This window comes from Coffea arabica, chromosome 9c (genome assembly GCF_036785885.1).
Source record: "Coffea arabica cultivar ET-39 chromosome 9c, Coffea Arabica ET-39 HiFi, whole genome shotgun sequence".
NCBI lineage: Eukaryota > Viridiplantae > Streptophyta > Magnoliopsida > Gentianales > Rubiaceae > Coffea > Coffea arabica.
The window spans coordinates 34,202,230-34,217,744 of NC_092326.1; the positions used below are offsets into that span (position 1 = coordinate 34,202,230).

At 36.2% G+C, this 15,515-nt stretch overlaps 1 protein-coding gene and 1 long non-coding RNA gene across 3 annotated transcripts; one reads left to right on the plus strand and one right to left on the minus strand.

Moving 5' to 3' along the window:
- Nucleotides 1-1,743: 1,743 nt before the first annotated feature.
- LOC113708824 (WPP domain-associated protein-like) lies at nt 1,744-10,845 on the plus strand. Of its 2 annotated transcripts, none has more exons than XM_072065318.1 (6): nt 1,744-1,935; nt 2,500-4,835; nt 5,429-5,555; nt 6,306-6,407; nt 9,895-9,973; nt 10,426-10,845. In XM_072065318.1, the coding sequence occupies exons 2-5, from the start codon at nt 2,512-2,514 to the stop codon at nt 9,970-9,972; spliced, it is 2,631 nt and encodes an 876-aa protein (XP_071921419.1). In that variant the 5' UTR covers nt 1,744-1,935; nt 2,500-2,511; the 3' UTR covers nt 9,973; nt 10,426-10,845. The 2 variants fall into 2 exon arrangements, with proteins under 2 accessions (XP_071921419.1, XP_027087243.2); XM_027231442.2 differs by having other exon boundaries at nt 1,797-1,935; nt 10,386-10,602.
- A 2,191-nt stretch (nt 10,846-13,036) lies between these two features.
- On the minus strand, nt 13,037-14,655 carry LOC140014437 (uncharacterized). Its single transcript, XR_011821192.1, has 3 exons — nt 14,371-14,655; nt 13,950-14,002; nt 13,037-13,468 (listed from the first exon to the last, which is right to left on the minus strand). It is a non-coding gene; the product is annotated as an uncharacterized lncRNA (long non-coding RNA).
- Nucleotides 14,656-15,515: the final 860 nt, after the last annotated feature.

Sequence of the window (15,515 nt, forward strand, 5' to 3'; positions counted from 1 at the left end):
GAACAATTAAGTTCATTAGGCTAGAAATCAGCTCCAAATCTAAAATACTATGCACATTGTTGTAGAAATTGTATTGATTTTAAGCCCTTAAATTTAGTATATGCATTGCAAATTTAACCAATAAAATTGAGAATATTACATGTTTATCAACATAACATATAAATCATAGGGAAAAACTTAAGGTGGCCAGTGGACAAACTTTCCAAAATCAAAAGAATGAGGTGTAAAGTTTCCATATAGACAAGTAGGCAAATACTTTGGCACCAACTTACCAAGTAGACAAGGTGGCTAGTGGACAAACTTTCCAAAATCAAGAGAATAAGGTGTAAAGTTACCAAGTAGGCAAATACTTTGGGTAGACCCAGTCTACGGACTGGGCTGTGGACCATGTAGCCGAAAACTCGCCACGTCCTTTTCTTTTTGTTGAAAAGCCTGAAGATTGTAAAAAAGTAAAAGGGTCATCATGCCCTATTTGTTTTTGCAGGGTCTATTTTTAAATGATGGACCAAATCTATACAAGTCTTTGCCAAGTAACTATTGAATAAAAAATTGAAGGTGCAAAGTGGAGCCTTTAATATTAATCCCAAATACTTGGCATTCATAATGCAGATTTTTTTCTTTCTTTTTTTTTTTTTGGAAAAAGAAGGATTAACAATTCATATGATGCAATTATATTAGTTTGGCAAACAACCTACCTAAAATTACATTCTAGCTTTGAAATAATAACCTTTAACCAAACTTGATAATTAAGATGAACTTCAATGAAAGGTGAGGTTAGTCAGCTTTTAACATACTTAAGATTATTTTATTATGCAACAGTGTTCAAGTTACTCATTCAGCAGCGAATAAGTGAAGAATCACTGTTGATCTTTTTTATTAAAAAAAAAAGAAAAAAAAAATCCTCCGACCAAAATGAAAGTTACCAATGTTAAGATTCTAAAATACTTTCTCAACCATCCTAAGGATCTTTTGGAAAAAGAAAGGAGAAGAAAAGAAGCAAGCACCAACAATTAATCAATCAGTGGTCACAATCAATTGGAAAGCAAAACGCGTCTGCTTATAGTAAATGCTTATTACTTAACTCGTAGGGAAATTTTCACTTTATGGTTTTGGAAGCTTTCGAGCATTTCTTTTGAGCGGGTCCATCAATACAATTATGAGCTTCCATGATTGCTTGACAAAATTTTTAAACAAACAACAACCTTAATCATGGAAAATCTTAGTAAAATTTCACTTTTTTTTTTTGTCGATAACACTCCTATTATTTATTTTATCATATAATTTAATAAATAAAAATCATATCATAAATATTCTTATGAATTATGATGGTCATCCTGTGGAGGGGGCTAGTAACTTAGTACCCCTCTTTTTAATGTGGCCTTGGAAGATTGGATTTGATAAGAAAAGAAGAACAAAAGGCTTTCTTTCTGTCATTTGGGAATTGTGGAGAGATAGAAAAGAAAAGAAATCAAAGAATTTGGATGGAGAGTATGTTGCTGCTGTTGTTGATATATTTTCCCGTCCAAATGTGGCCGAAAAGCAAAGGAATGTTGAGAAAGCCTAACAAAATATTTTAAAATGTCTATTTTATCTTCAAACATATGTTGGATAAATTTTTATTGACATATATATATTCCAAATCATCTCATTTCTTTATCTAAATTTTCAAATAACATTGAAATATGTTTTCCTTTTTTTCCCTTCCTTTCTTTTCTCTTCTTTTCCTTCCTATTCTAAACTCCCAAACTAGCTATTAAAGGTTCTTTCACAGCCCTCTCTCTCTCTCACTCCCGCTCAGTCTAGCCTCGAACAGCTTCCCGCAAACACACTCACAAACACGCAGTAAATCCCTCAAAAACCCTAACAACTAGCACAAGTAAAAGAAACCCACTTGAAAGCTGTTGCCAGAGAGCAAAACCCACATTTTTTTTAACGGTAAGGTTGGGTTCAAATGCTTTCTTGACCGTTAATTTTGGATAAAGTTCTGATTTTTATTTGAATAAGGTTTAAGAAGGAACAGCCCTCTTCATTTCTTTTAAGTTTTTCTTTTTTTGTTTTGCATTTGTTGCATAAGTTTTGTTACATTTGAACTTCTTATTTGGTTTCTTTTAACTGTAATTTTGTGTTTAGTCATTTAAATTTGGTACATCCGGTACAAAGTTGAGCTAAATTAGGCATTAGAACTTGAGCTAAGAGGGAAAAACTCTTTTTTCTTTTTCACTTTTGCCTTATTGTATTTTTTGCTTAATCTTAAGATTTTTGATCAAGCATGTTGAAGCTTGTAAGTGCTTAAATTTCTTCTTTTTCCTTTTCTAAACTTGTTTTAGGTTGGATAAGGAGTGGAGAGTCAAGAGTTAAATTTATTTAAATTTCTTTTCTAATTTTTTCACTTTTGCCTTATTATATTTTTAGCTTAATCTTCAGATTTTTGATAAAGCATATTGAAGCTTATTAGTGCTTAATTTTTTTTTTATTTTTCCTTTTCTAAATTTATTTTAGGTTGGATAAGGAATGGAGAGTCAAGAGTTGATGGAGGGTGAGAGAGTGGATGAAGGGAATGTGAGTGGATTGGATGGGGATGAGGGGGAGCAAGCGGGGCTTGGTGAAAATGTAGGGGAGAATTTGGAGGATGAGCTGTTGGTGGATTTGGATACTTATTTGGATGATATCGATGACCGACTGATGATTTCACGGATGGTTAGTGACTCTGTTATTAAGGGAATGGTGAATGCGGTGGAGCAAGAGGCAGCTGAGAAAATTGCTGCAAAAGAACTCAAGGTGGCCAACATAAAGGAGATTTTGAAATTTCATAACGTGGATTTTGACGCTATTGAGTCTTTTGGGCCATCCATGATAGAGGATGAGCTGGAAAGTATTCGTAGTGGGAGGGGTGTGACTTTTGAGGAGGCTTGCTCAGTGCATGATAAGATGGGGGAGTCCTTGAAAGGCCTAAGTAGTATAGTAAGAGAGCAATTTAAGAACCTTGAGAAGGGAATTGATGGTGCTAGAGGCTGTAGTTCAATTAAGAGCATTAATTCTGGTTCAGAGTTGGTAGGACTAGGTGGTGTTCTGTGGGAGAAGGAATCTGAAAGCTGGGTTGATGTAGATAGGATGTTAGACAGTTTGAATATGACACTAGAAAACATCTGTTATCAGGCATATGACATGTTAAGGTTGTCCAAGTCAACCCTTAGTCAGTGGCATTGGGAGAGAGACTTGCAAGAAGAACTTGAGAATATGGTCATGCACAGTTCAATTCATACTATTCAGGAAGAGTTTGAGCAAAAACTCTGGAGTGAAAGTGCTCTGTTAAGTGGCAGTCAAAGTGTTGATTGGATCGAAAAGTTCAGTCAAATTTCTGATGTACGCAAGGAACTAGCTGCCATGTTAAAGTCATTGTCCCATTCAGAAACAGAGCAACTATCATCCCATGGATCTCATGATGCAGATCATTTCCACCGCAGGGCCTTGAGCAACCACATTAATTCCTCATCATCTCTTGGGGACGGAAATGGAAAGTTAGAGGGTTCTTCAACAGATGTGCCCGAGAACCATGAAGCAGTTCAACTGAAACACCTGAACAAGGAAGAACTGGTGGCTCATTTCAATAATATCATAACAAAGTTGAGGAGAGACCATGAATCAACTGTGGCTGAGCTGACTGAGGATTATTTTAGTCTAAAAAGGGAATACCTTAAAGAAAGGGGTTCCTGTTTGCCACACAAGAAGGATAAGGAATTTGATCTATTAAGGAAAAGGATCCCAGCAGTTATTCTGAAATTGGATGACATCCTTGCGGAAAATGAAAAACCACCTGCATCTAATAGTAATACTGGAAGTTTCCATGATTTAAAAGACAGACCTCTTGGCCTGCTCTCTGGAAATCATCAACTAAAAGACTCACTTAGAGACAGGAAAAATGAGGTGAAGCTTCTGTCATCCCAAGTTGCTGATGCTGCTGAAAAAAAGTTGGAGCATTCAATAGTTGAGGCCAACTCTGCTTTGGAAGATGCACATATAGAAGCTGCAGTTATTGAAGATATATATAAATGTGTTGTAAGTGAGATAGCAAGATGCATGAAATGTGCAACTGAAGAATCAGACCTGAAGTATTTAATAACGCAGGAGGTTTATGATATTGTTTTGAAGGGAGTTGTTGCCAAAGCTGAAGTTGCACCAACATTTGAATTTGAAGATTCTGAATTAGAGTCATTAATTGCACAAGGGATCTTTGATGTATTACTTAGAGAATCTCTTAAGAATGCTGTTGAAGAACTCGATACATGGTATGGGAAATATTTGACAGAAAGTCAAAGTCGAAGATCTCTTGAGGTGAAGGCTGTGGAAAAAGATAATCAATTGAAATCAGAGGCTGAACATCACAAAAGACTGAAGCAAGAATTAGCAGTGTCAGTGCAAGAGAAAGAGAAGTTTGCAATGGACATTTCAAAAGAGAGAGAGTGGTTTGAGTTAGCTACTCAAGAGCTTAGAAGAGATGCAAGTCAGCAGAAACTACTAGTTTCTCAGAGAACTAATGAATTGGAATTGGTAGGGGACCAATTGGCAGAAGCATCATCACAAATTGAAGCAGATAAAGTGAAAATCCAGATATTGAATGAAAAACTCAAAGAAGCGTATCAGGATTTAGAGGAGGCTGACAAGCAAAGAAAGATGGAACTTGCTCTAAACCAAGAAAAGCATGCAAGTTTCTTACAGATGAAATCTAAAGAAAGGGAACAGATGGAAGCGGTAATTGTTGATGTCCAAGGGCTGTTGAAGATGCTTGCAGATTTTGAATGCAAAGTAACAGGGAAAATGAAAGCAAATAGCCTGAGGTACATATATTCTGCTAGGTTTTTTCATTTTTTTTATTTCATGAGCACAGTAATCGGTTGGAGTTTGTTTAAAAAACTAGTTTGCTATTATCTAGTGCTTATTTTGCACTGTTTGAAGTTGTAGTGAGTTCATTTTGAAACTCTAAGGCTTTATGCATTCACGCTTGTGTGTTATGTGTGTTTGTCCCTGCTTGAGGATGGATGTGCATCTCTAATATCCTTGTCTCTTAGGAATAAGTTCCATTAACTAGCATCAATTGCATTCTTGACATCATAAACAACAAGGTTCACCTGACCCCAACCGGAATTGCTTTTCTATTAAAGTAATTATGAGTTGAACAGATCAGTCGTTGGTAATAAGAGTAAGGGAACCCCAAAGAACAGGTGTCCACAGGACTTGGCATGGGTGCTGTTATGTGATCTTTGTTGGATATGGTCAAACATTAGTCAAGTGCTTTGACTTAAAATGGAGCTTTTAATCCTTATTGGCCCCTGCTTACAACTACTTGCAACAAAAGTATTCCTCTGATGCAGAATAGTCTTAATGAGCAATCGAGTTCATGTACAATTGAAATCTTCCTTTATCCTCTCAGGGTCGAAGATTCGTCTTCTCAATTGAATTCTCTGGTCAAGAAAGCTAACTTGCTTAAAAGGACAGGGCGCGTGTATCAGCAGAGGCTTGAGAGGAAATGTGCACATCTTCAAAAGGCTGAGGCTGAGGTTATTAATTATGCTCTTTTGTTGCCCTGTATACAAGGTTTTGTCTGCTCATCATGTCAAATGAGTACTAGTTGGTGCATTTTCATATGGATGGTGAACTGAGAAAATTTGGTAAAGCAATCAATTATGAGTAAATTCTGATATTGTATTTTTTGATAACAGAGGAACTTGATTATTGAATCATGCATAAGATGCTAGTTAATGGTTGATTGATGTGTGTGTCCACATTAGAAAGATACAATAACTTGTAGAATGGACCAGAAGTACCTAAGTAGAGATAGGGCATTTTTTTTGGAATTTGAGAAGGATATTGTTCTTAGTTGATATTTCTCCATCTTTTGCCCTATGACTTGGTTGATAGTGCTAATTGAAATGGTGCGTTTATTATCAAGAAACAAACAGCAAAGTGTTTATGTACATAATATAGTTACTCCTTTCATGCTACATCCAGAATATTAGTGCAGTAATTTGTCCTTGGTTCTTCTGATAATTGACAAGCATCAAAGATGTGGTGTCTTGAAAATAAAGTTGAGAGCAAGACTGAGGAGGATCTTAGTATAATGTTCAGCATTGGGAATAAGCCATATTTATGGCATTGGTTTAGATTATGGGAGCAGTGAGTAAGAAGATATTAGATCCTACAGTAAGGAAACACAATGTTTGGTTGTTAGGAACTTTTAGACCCTAATCTAGATGTATATTGTGGTCCTCCATTTGCGCTTCTTAACTTAGTACTCTGCTTCAATTCAGGTTGATCTTTTGGGTGATAAGGTGGATAAGCTTCTCAACTTGCTTGAGAAGATATACATTGCCCTAGATCACTACTCTCCAGTTTTACGACATTATCCCGGGGTAAGTTCACTACTCTCTGTTACATCATGTCACATGACCTTGTTGGTTTTTATATAGATGTATGCACTTCAAACACCGTGACCATTTTGTATGGTTGTCTAACCGTTCATCTATCTACTAGATCTACTAGACTAATACAAGCATATGCAGTTTCCTAGACAACCTTCAGCTATCTAGATATTTGCATCTGTCTGGTTAATCAAATGAACTTAACGCAAAAGTTGGATACTGCAATTATTCAACCGCTTTCTTCTCCTTTCCGAAAGAATTCCTTTTTAGTTCATTCCCAACTTGTTGAGTTAAACCTTGCAATTTTAACCTTCTCACGAGCCCAATCTCATAAATTTCTGAAAAAACGTTTTGGTCTTTGTGAGGCATTTTTTTGAGTTTAATCACACCAGTTTTAAAATTTCTTCCCGTGTTTATATGCCAATCTGTTTGAGTTTAAACTCTCCATGTTCTCCATGTTAACATTTACTTCATCTCCAGTTATGGCATTTTGAAATGAAATCATGCAACACATCAATTGTTTACTACCTTAGATGTTGATGGTTTGAGTCTTAAGATTGAATATAGAGTTAGCTTTTGCCTATGGTCTACATAACAGAAAGTGTTGCTAGTTGTTCATATATACCATCTAAAAGCTTATCTATTGGAATTAACCACAGTTTTGAGATGCTATGGCCATGAAGGTTCCCATGCTGTATTAGCTAACATCTTTCGCTTTGTTGTTTGTGATCCTTTTTCACCTTATAGAGCAAGCAGTAAAGTTTTGTATCCTTAGACATGTCTAGTTTTAACTTTTGCATCAATTGAATGGTTTGTGCTCTCTCCGTTTGCTTGGAATGCGATTGAAGAGGGGGGGGGGAGTTTCCTTATGAACCTGCAGCTAAGCCAAACCCCATGAAATGATCCATTCCTTTCAATCTCACTGAGCTTGAACCCCTTCGTGGATATGATGCTGGGCAAAACCCACTTAATTTACCATCAAACCTGTCTCTTTTACTTGTTGGATTTGTTTTCCCCCTTGAACCATTATTTATTACCGAAGGATAACATACAATCACTTTTGAATTTGTGTTCTGTCATGAGCTAATTGTGATTACTTCTTTTGGACTTTTCTAATAAAAGTGGAAAAAATTTCAAAATTTTTTCCTTTAGACAGAACAAATAGCATATGGATAATGTAGTGTGTTCCACAAAATATATCGCACTAAGAACTTGAGTACATGTTTATCCAGATTAAACAGAAAATGAAAATATAATATACAAAAATTTTGAAGTAGAAAAAGCCCAAGGCAACCATACAAGGCCTTATATTCTTCATATATACTGTGGCTTGTTGTTCAAAGTACATGAAAATTTTGTTAAAGATAAACCCAACATTTTACTAGGGAATAGTTGTAATAGTTTTTCTTTTGTCAAAAATCAGATTACAGTAAAGATAGGATAATGGCCTTAGGCCTGGGTTGGAAATTTGAGTAGACCTAGTTAGTACTTATCCATTATATCCAATCCAAGTTTGTAATAGATTAAAAAATTTACTTATATTGGAATTCAGGCAGTGATGGTTTTTTTTTTTCAATGCCCAAAAGCGTAACAAAGTTAGCCCTCTAGAATAACTACTAAGTGGCATCATATGATGTACTGCCATTGCTAGAGTTGTGGCCAAACAAGCATGACTCTCATTCTTTTTTCCTGCAAAATTGTCTAGAGTCAATACTTCTTCAACCTCATTTTGCCAAAGACTTTTTCAAGTAGAAGATGATTTGCAGCCTGCAGCTAAATTAATTTGTCTGTGGGAAGATAATATACTCTTATAGACTCTTTTATTTGGACCAAAATTACATCCCAAGTGATCTGTGCTGGAATTTTTCATATAATAGGTGTCCAAAATAATATCATGCGGTAAACATATAAAAATTACTCCATAAAAGAGGATGAAGATTTTGGAATATGATGTGTAATTCTGGGATTTAAGAACTGTTGTCTTCTAAACCAAATTGTATGAAGGATATGTAGTAAACTGTATATAAACTGAAGCCAAATATGCCAAGATGGCAGAGAAGAAAAAGCTCAATGGTTTCGGTTGTCACATAATACTAACCACGTGAGCAAACAGGTGGACAAGAGAAATAACTGGAGAACTGGGAGGTAATCACGTACTGAGTACACTCCAAAAGAAGTAAGGGAAATTGGGAGTAATTGTCATCTATTATGTGGTATTAGAACTCAACGTGGTAGGGGAGAGAATTATTGAAGAACTGGGAGGCTCTTTCGGATTGAAATGGAGAAAATGGTGACACAGATAATTGACTTTACATGTAACCAGGAGATTATCATTAACAATCTTTTTGTATATTCTTTGCTTTGTTATTGCTGGGTTGAAAAGATGTCAAATAATCTTCTGAAAGTCTTTAATACTTAAACTAGCACTGCCTAGTGGGGACCATGACGTGCTACTCTGGGGCTAAAACTTAATGTCATATGTCTGGCTGTGCAGGCTGTGCAGCGTATCCATGAACTGTGGTAGCATATGTCTAAATTGCATTTTTCTAATAAATCATAGGTCTCCTCCATTTGACAAGTGAGATCCTTCTTGCTGGGTTTTGCACATTTTAATTTGCATGTCAAAAATTAACTGAAGTATTTTGTTATTTGATTGATGGCTTGTATCTCTCCTGACATAATTTCTCCCCAAACTGTGGCTTTTCACAAATTTTCTCATCATTATAAGCATTCTTACTTACTTTTCTGTGAGTACACATGCTCCACCTATTGTGAGTAACTTGATCTACAGGCTATTTATGGGTCAGACCTGCAATATTGAGGGGGTTGGGACTCAAAAATGTATAAGAATGCTATTTGCCCTCAAGCTCATGGGCTTTGCCATGCTTGTTCGGATTGTGACTTCTGTAATGCTTTCTACATTTTCTGCTTTTTGGAAAATGCCCCATACTTCTAGTATTGCGATACAGCTTGATTCTTCTGATTCAATATTAGGACAGTGTGAAAAAGGCTGCTTTCAAAACATGTCTTAAAGGAGTACTCCATATTGGTCAGAGTTGATACTTCTTTTTCACTGAGGATGGATCATTTCCCACAGGGTGGAAACTTGACCTATATATTGTTATTTGTGGTCCAACCTTTGTCAAGACCTTCTTAACCTCAACTTGAGGAGCATAGACATTCGTGCTTTTCTGTGCATGCAAAATTATTAAATTTTCCCGCTGAAGGACCTTAAATTGTGAGTAGACAATATGAAGAACAGCCCAGTGAAAACCTTCCGCCACCCCCCACCCGCAAGCTCTTTCTTGCATACTCAACTTATATAACGTCTTCCCCTCATGCAACAACCTAGCCCGTTGCCTCCTGGTCTTCTGTTAACAGACTAGGGAATCTGTTTGCCACATGATAATGCTTCTATCATCTAGTTATATATCTGATATCAGTTTGTTTTACCAGAATTTCTTTTATCATGTTGCAGGTTATGGAGACCCTTAAACTCATTAGACGAGAATTAACTGGAGAATCGATGAAGCAACGACAATTTTCCCCATGCTAAGGTAGGTTCTTTTATTGTAGAAGCCTTAAAGGCAGGCACAAAAACCGATTACTTAACCCGCCCCTATAGAAACAAAAAAGGAACCTAAAAAGTAAATTTAAAGCTGTAAGATGAAAGAATAACTTAGAACCGTTTTCTTCATCTGATTTACTTTTTACTTCCTGTTTATGTGCTATTTTTGGCAGTAAGTCTTAGAGGCTGGCACCAAAGCCAACCACTATACCGCTATATCCTCCCCCCGGGGGGGGGGGGGGAAGAAATGAAAAGGGCATTTCCAGAAATAGATTGTAAAACAGTTAATTGGATGAAAGAAATAGACAAATAGCCTAGAATATGTTCTCTTCAACTTATAGCCTACAGGGTATATTTGCTTGGATTCTTGCTGACATACTTAATTTTGAATTGGTTAAAAGGGTGTCTCCTAAAGGGTTGTATATTTCTTCTGGTGAGCAGAATCAAACATCATTGCATGCTGCTCCTGCTGCTGCTAGTTTTTGGGTTCGCATGGAACCAATTCCAAGCCAATCAATCCTCTTTGTCGAGAGCACAATCTTTTTTAACCCTTACTTTTAAGGGAGGTATTTTGCAGTTACGATGGTGGAACATTAATTACTCATAGAAAGCACCTGCGGCTGCAACAGAACGGCGGATGCCAAGAATCCCAAGTTACACTGTCTAACCTGATATGTGGTGCAGAAATCAATTTTGTTGTGTAATTATTTAAAGGTGTATCATCAACTATTGTAGCCAAAAGTTTCTTAGTCTCAATAGCAGTCTATAGTAGTAACATTTCTTTTCTTTTTGCTTGACCAGTCGACTGTAAAGCATTTACTGTAAATTTCTGTGAATGATGTATAAAAATATGGTTTACTACACCGTCTACCTTGATGGCTGCTTATATTGTTTGTGCTAATGACCTCTGCTGGTTTATTCGATTCTCTGCACAACTCAAATGACCAGAAGTACCAGTATAACATACTACGAAAACCTTGAGATAATATAAAGCCTTCTTATCTGATCGGCAAGAAGAGAAGGAGGCATGCTTCCCTTTGGATGTCCGTCTTAATGGTTTTTTTTCTGCAAAAATGATTTAATAGAATTTCTGCTTCGAATATGGAATGGAAATTAAGCGTTAGTTCCTGTAAATTTGCATTGCATTGAAAACCTCCATCAACATTTCTTGTCAAAAAACATTGAACTTGTGTCACAACACCTTGCGTTTAGAAATCTGCTTCATCCTACCTTGTACGGGCCAAAGTGCAAGGTCCCTACAATTGATAAGTTGTAATAAAAAGAGAAAAAAAATCTATTTTTAAATGCGTTAAAAGTGTATGCGATAAAATTTTTCAAGTCTGCAAAATGACAAGAAAAAGGAAATACACGACAAATATGTAATATATAAACTTAGAAAAATATATAGGTACAATCTCTGGGGGTTTCTCGAGCTTATGGAGAGTTTCCTTCGATTCTTCTCCTCGAACACCAATCCCAGGGCTTCGCAGCTTGTTCTTGGATCCACCACTGACTCTTTCAAATCCTGATATGGAAGATTTGAAGAATTTGAGAATATTTGGAGGCTCAAACCTTGATATGCGAAAGACTTGGAGAGCTTGAAAATCCAACCCTTCGTAGCTTGAAACTTCAATACTTGAGTGTATGAGGTGCCTCTTGAAGTCCCTCTGTGTATCTGTGTGTGTCCTTGATTTGGTTAAGAGACCTCTATTTATAGTTGTAGCAAGAGGTAGATATTGAGAACCTGTGTACCACTCCACTTGTCTTGCAAGACGTGCAGTCATATTAGGACTGCACCAGTCAAATATTATCTCTTCATTTTATATTTATTAATAAAGAGATAAGAAATTTATCGATTGGCCAAACTCGTGGGGACACGTGACATGGCGCCGTTTGACTGGCCAAGCTATTGCAGTATATAAGAGATATACTTGGATTAAATAACTCTAAATATTATTCCTTTAATAAGAAATAAATACTTAGATATTTATCCAATAGGTATGTGATATGATATGATTTGGTTGGTGGAGATATCCCTGCAATTTGAATTATTTTGGAACACCTCAACTTGACACGTGGCCAAATATAACTGGCCAGTTAATAACCAACCTTTCCAGGTGTACATGACATGTGGCAATTTTCGATTGGATGAAAATAAACCATAAAAATGATTTATAGACCAATGGTAATTTTTAGAATTTAATTAAAATTCCATTGTCTACAAATGCCCCCTCGAAACTTGTTCGCGAATGCTGAAAATTGAAGCAAGATTTGAACGGGCAAGTTTCGACATTTTTTTCCAATATGATTTGAACGCCACAAGGCTGAGATTTAAGCATCAATATAGCCACGGATCTTAATTAAGCCAAGCAATGTGCCCGCCAAATTCCAAGTAGTACTTGAATTCCTAGTAGTACTTGATGTCAATAATGATTACTCCAATTTGATGTCTTACGATAAAGTCCATTCATGTAGTGGCTTTGCAATTTGATGTACACCAGCAAATGTTGATGCTTTGCAATGTAGTGGCTTTAGAATTGATCATAAATGGCCACGTAGGGTGCCGCCAACTCATGCAAAATCTAGTGATATCAATCCCTTGGGTCAAAACATATCAATCTAAAGTTTCAAGTCCACCGCTATATGTATCATTAAACAAATTCTGCTGGTTTCAATTTCCAAGGCCGAATGACTTCATATCCATTTGCCCAAATTTCCAAGCCTTCCTTTGCTCCTTAGGACGCCAGTGTCATGTACATATGACATTTCAAAGCTGAACCCGAGATCTTCTCCAGCTAAACACCATATCATGCCATTGCCTCAAGTACACGGCCTCGGCTATCGATTTTTTTTTTTTTTTTTGTTTTTTTTTACCTTCAGGAATTCAGACATTATGTGTACAAGAATTCTTTACTTTGCAAAACTCGGATAACCTCTTAAAACTAGGAATTGCACCCTTGGTAAATTGTCGAATTAAATCCAACAACTCAAATGGAGGTCCCATATAGATTGTACTATCACTTTGTGGCTTGCTCACTTGCTCAACTCCTCATTGAATTGAAACTCTTTGCCATTATAAGTTCTGTTGTTACCAACGTAGTCCCGAAGACTTCTTAGTTCCTTCAACTTCGGTTTCGGATGGCAAACATTATGAGTGCCTTAATATTCCGAATTGAGCAGGAGTAATTTTTTAGCTCTTGTGAAGTAAACCACTTAGGTAGGAAGCTGACCGCAAAAGGCTTTCAACATCTGAATAGGAACTCCATCTCATAGGTAACTAATCAAGCCTTTGTCTTGTGGGCACTTCGTATGCAAACACCTTTCCGTTGGCCTAGAAAGTTTCCAACTCCAATTACAAGACAAGATCAATCATGAATTCCACCGCTTCACAAGGTTCAAGGTCCGAACCGGCCAGCCTTCTTTAACATAGGAGTTGATCTTCTTTTACAATCGGAATTGCCACTCTTACCCGTATGAGTCATCGCTGAAATATTTCCCCAAGCCCTCAGAGGTTGAATTTGATTGAATTCATAAAGGACATGAAGTCTTGTGCGTGTGATGGACTGACAAAAAGAATTCCCCATATTTGGCCGAGGGACTTTCTTATAATTATCAACATTGAATCCTACTAACTAAATTCCCGTGGGACAGGAGATCTACTTAGACTCAAATTAGAACATTATTCCAACCCAAACTCTCCTTGAATGTGTGGCGCGCCTTTATTATATACTAGGCATTCGACCCCGCGGCTGTCGCGGGGTGCCCATACTATGTAAAAGTCTCTGGAAATTTCACAGATCATGAATATGAAAGCAAAAAGCATGTGCCTTTTTTATATATAGATGATCGCTATTCAATAGGCAAAGAGATAACAAACATGGTATGCAAAATCAAATAGAACAAAGCAGAATAGACTGGGCAGTAAGCAAAGGAGAAGCAATTAAGCGAAGAAAGGATTGCTTTACCTGAATAATAAATGGCTAATAGGATCGCGGAAAACTTGGGTGCACTAGATGAACTGGTATGATCATGGAAAAGGCACACACAGTGAGCATGAGCAAAATACACCAAAACGGGAAAAGTAAGGAGATTTTTTAAATTTGTTAATAGTTTATGGAGTCAGCTAACGTAAAAAAATTCAGAGTTAATGCAGATCACTAAAAAACTGCAACAAAGCAAAATGATTCTGCGCGAAGTACTGAGTTTTTTTCGCAAAAAATCTTGGAAACAAAACAGATATTCTTAGGTAATTAATCGGGAGGAAAAAAATGATAGAAACATAACTTCAACCACAAGAAAAGAAAATAAGTAACTGCTGCAGATTAACTAAGAGCAAACGAGGAAAAGGTCAACCAGGAAATGCAGTAAAGAAAAACAAGGACATACCTGATTAAAGCCGGCGCGAAGCTGAGAATTCGACACAGGGATCAGGGAAAGCCAATAAAAAATAAAGAGCTAACAGAAAGGCGCAAGAGAGAAGAGAAACATCTCTAAAGCATTATAATAGCTGCTAGACCGTAGATGAAGAAAACCAAATGAAAGAAACTGAGAGCGAAAAGGTTAATGCAGACGGAATGCATAACCTTCAACTATACAAAGAGTTTGTGGCCTGGCAGAACGAAGCACATGCATGGATTAAATGTGACTAACGATTGCAAGTCCACTATGACTGTATGTAATCTGTGAAAGAACCGAATGAAACAAGCATATCTCTATCTCTAAGTACACGACATGAGCTGTACCTACAGGTGTAACTTGTAATCTGTAACCACGTAAAATAAATTTTGCGCCACGTAACCTTTAATCACCAGAGAAGAGCCACGTAAAATTTGATAGCATGCAGTGGCATCGTAGAGGAATTGCTATGTATTTTGCTAAACAGACGCAAAAACTCTAAATTAATAATTGAGAAGGTAAAAAATATTTATTAGATAAACAGGAAATTTAAATTTGTGTCCATATGTATACATATATATATAAACATTTATTAGATACAAACAAAATTTAAATTTGTGTCGATATATATACATATATATAAATTTCTGGAAATAAATATTCTTGTCAATATATATATTTGGCTAAAAATCAGTTATATATATAAAAAAAAAACACAGAATTAATCATCACTTTGCCAATATTAAAACGCAAAAGCTTTAAATCAATAGTATTAGATACACACACAATCTGTCCTGATGTGTACCATTTTTAAAAAAATCCATATTTTTGTTGACATGTATATTTGGTTCATAATTGATTTATATTTTATATTTCTTAGATATGGAGATATTTTATTTTGCGATTTATATTTGTTAGATATAGACATATTAGAAAATAAAACACGATCATAATAGCAAAAGGAAACAATTAACTTGTAACTGGAGCGTGAGGGGAAGCTTTAAACTAATATAATTCAGTATATATTAATATTAAAACCAAATTTGTGGCGGTCACATATTGCGAGCAAAAGACACCTGGAGCTTTACGGGCACATATTGGGAGCAGAAGACATAGTATTCTATATTGGAACACGT

Coding starts and splice junctions, on each gene's coding strand:
- LOC113708824 (XM_072065318.1), top strand. CDS start 2,512: ATGGAGAGTCAAGAGTTGATGGAGGGTGAGAGAGTGGATGAAGGGAAT. Junction 5,556..6,305: donor TTCAAAAGGCTGAGGCTGAG/GTTATTAATTAT, acceptor GCTTCAATTCAG/GTTGATCTTTTGGGTGATAA. Junction 6,408..9,894: donor TTTTACGACATTATCCCGGG/GTAAGTTCACTA, acceptor ATCATGTTGCAG/GTTATGGAGACCCTTAAACT.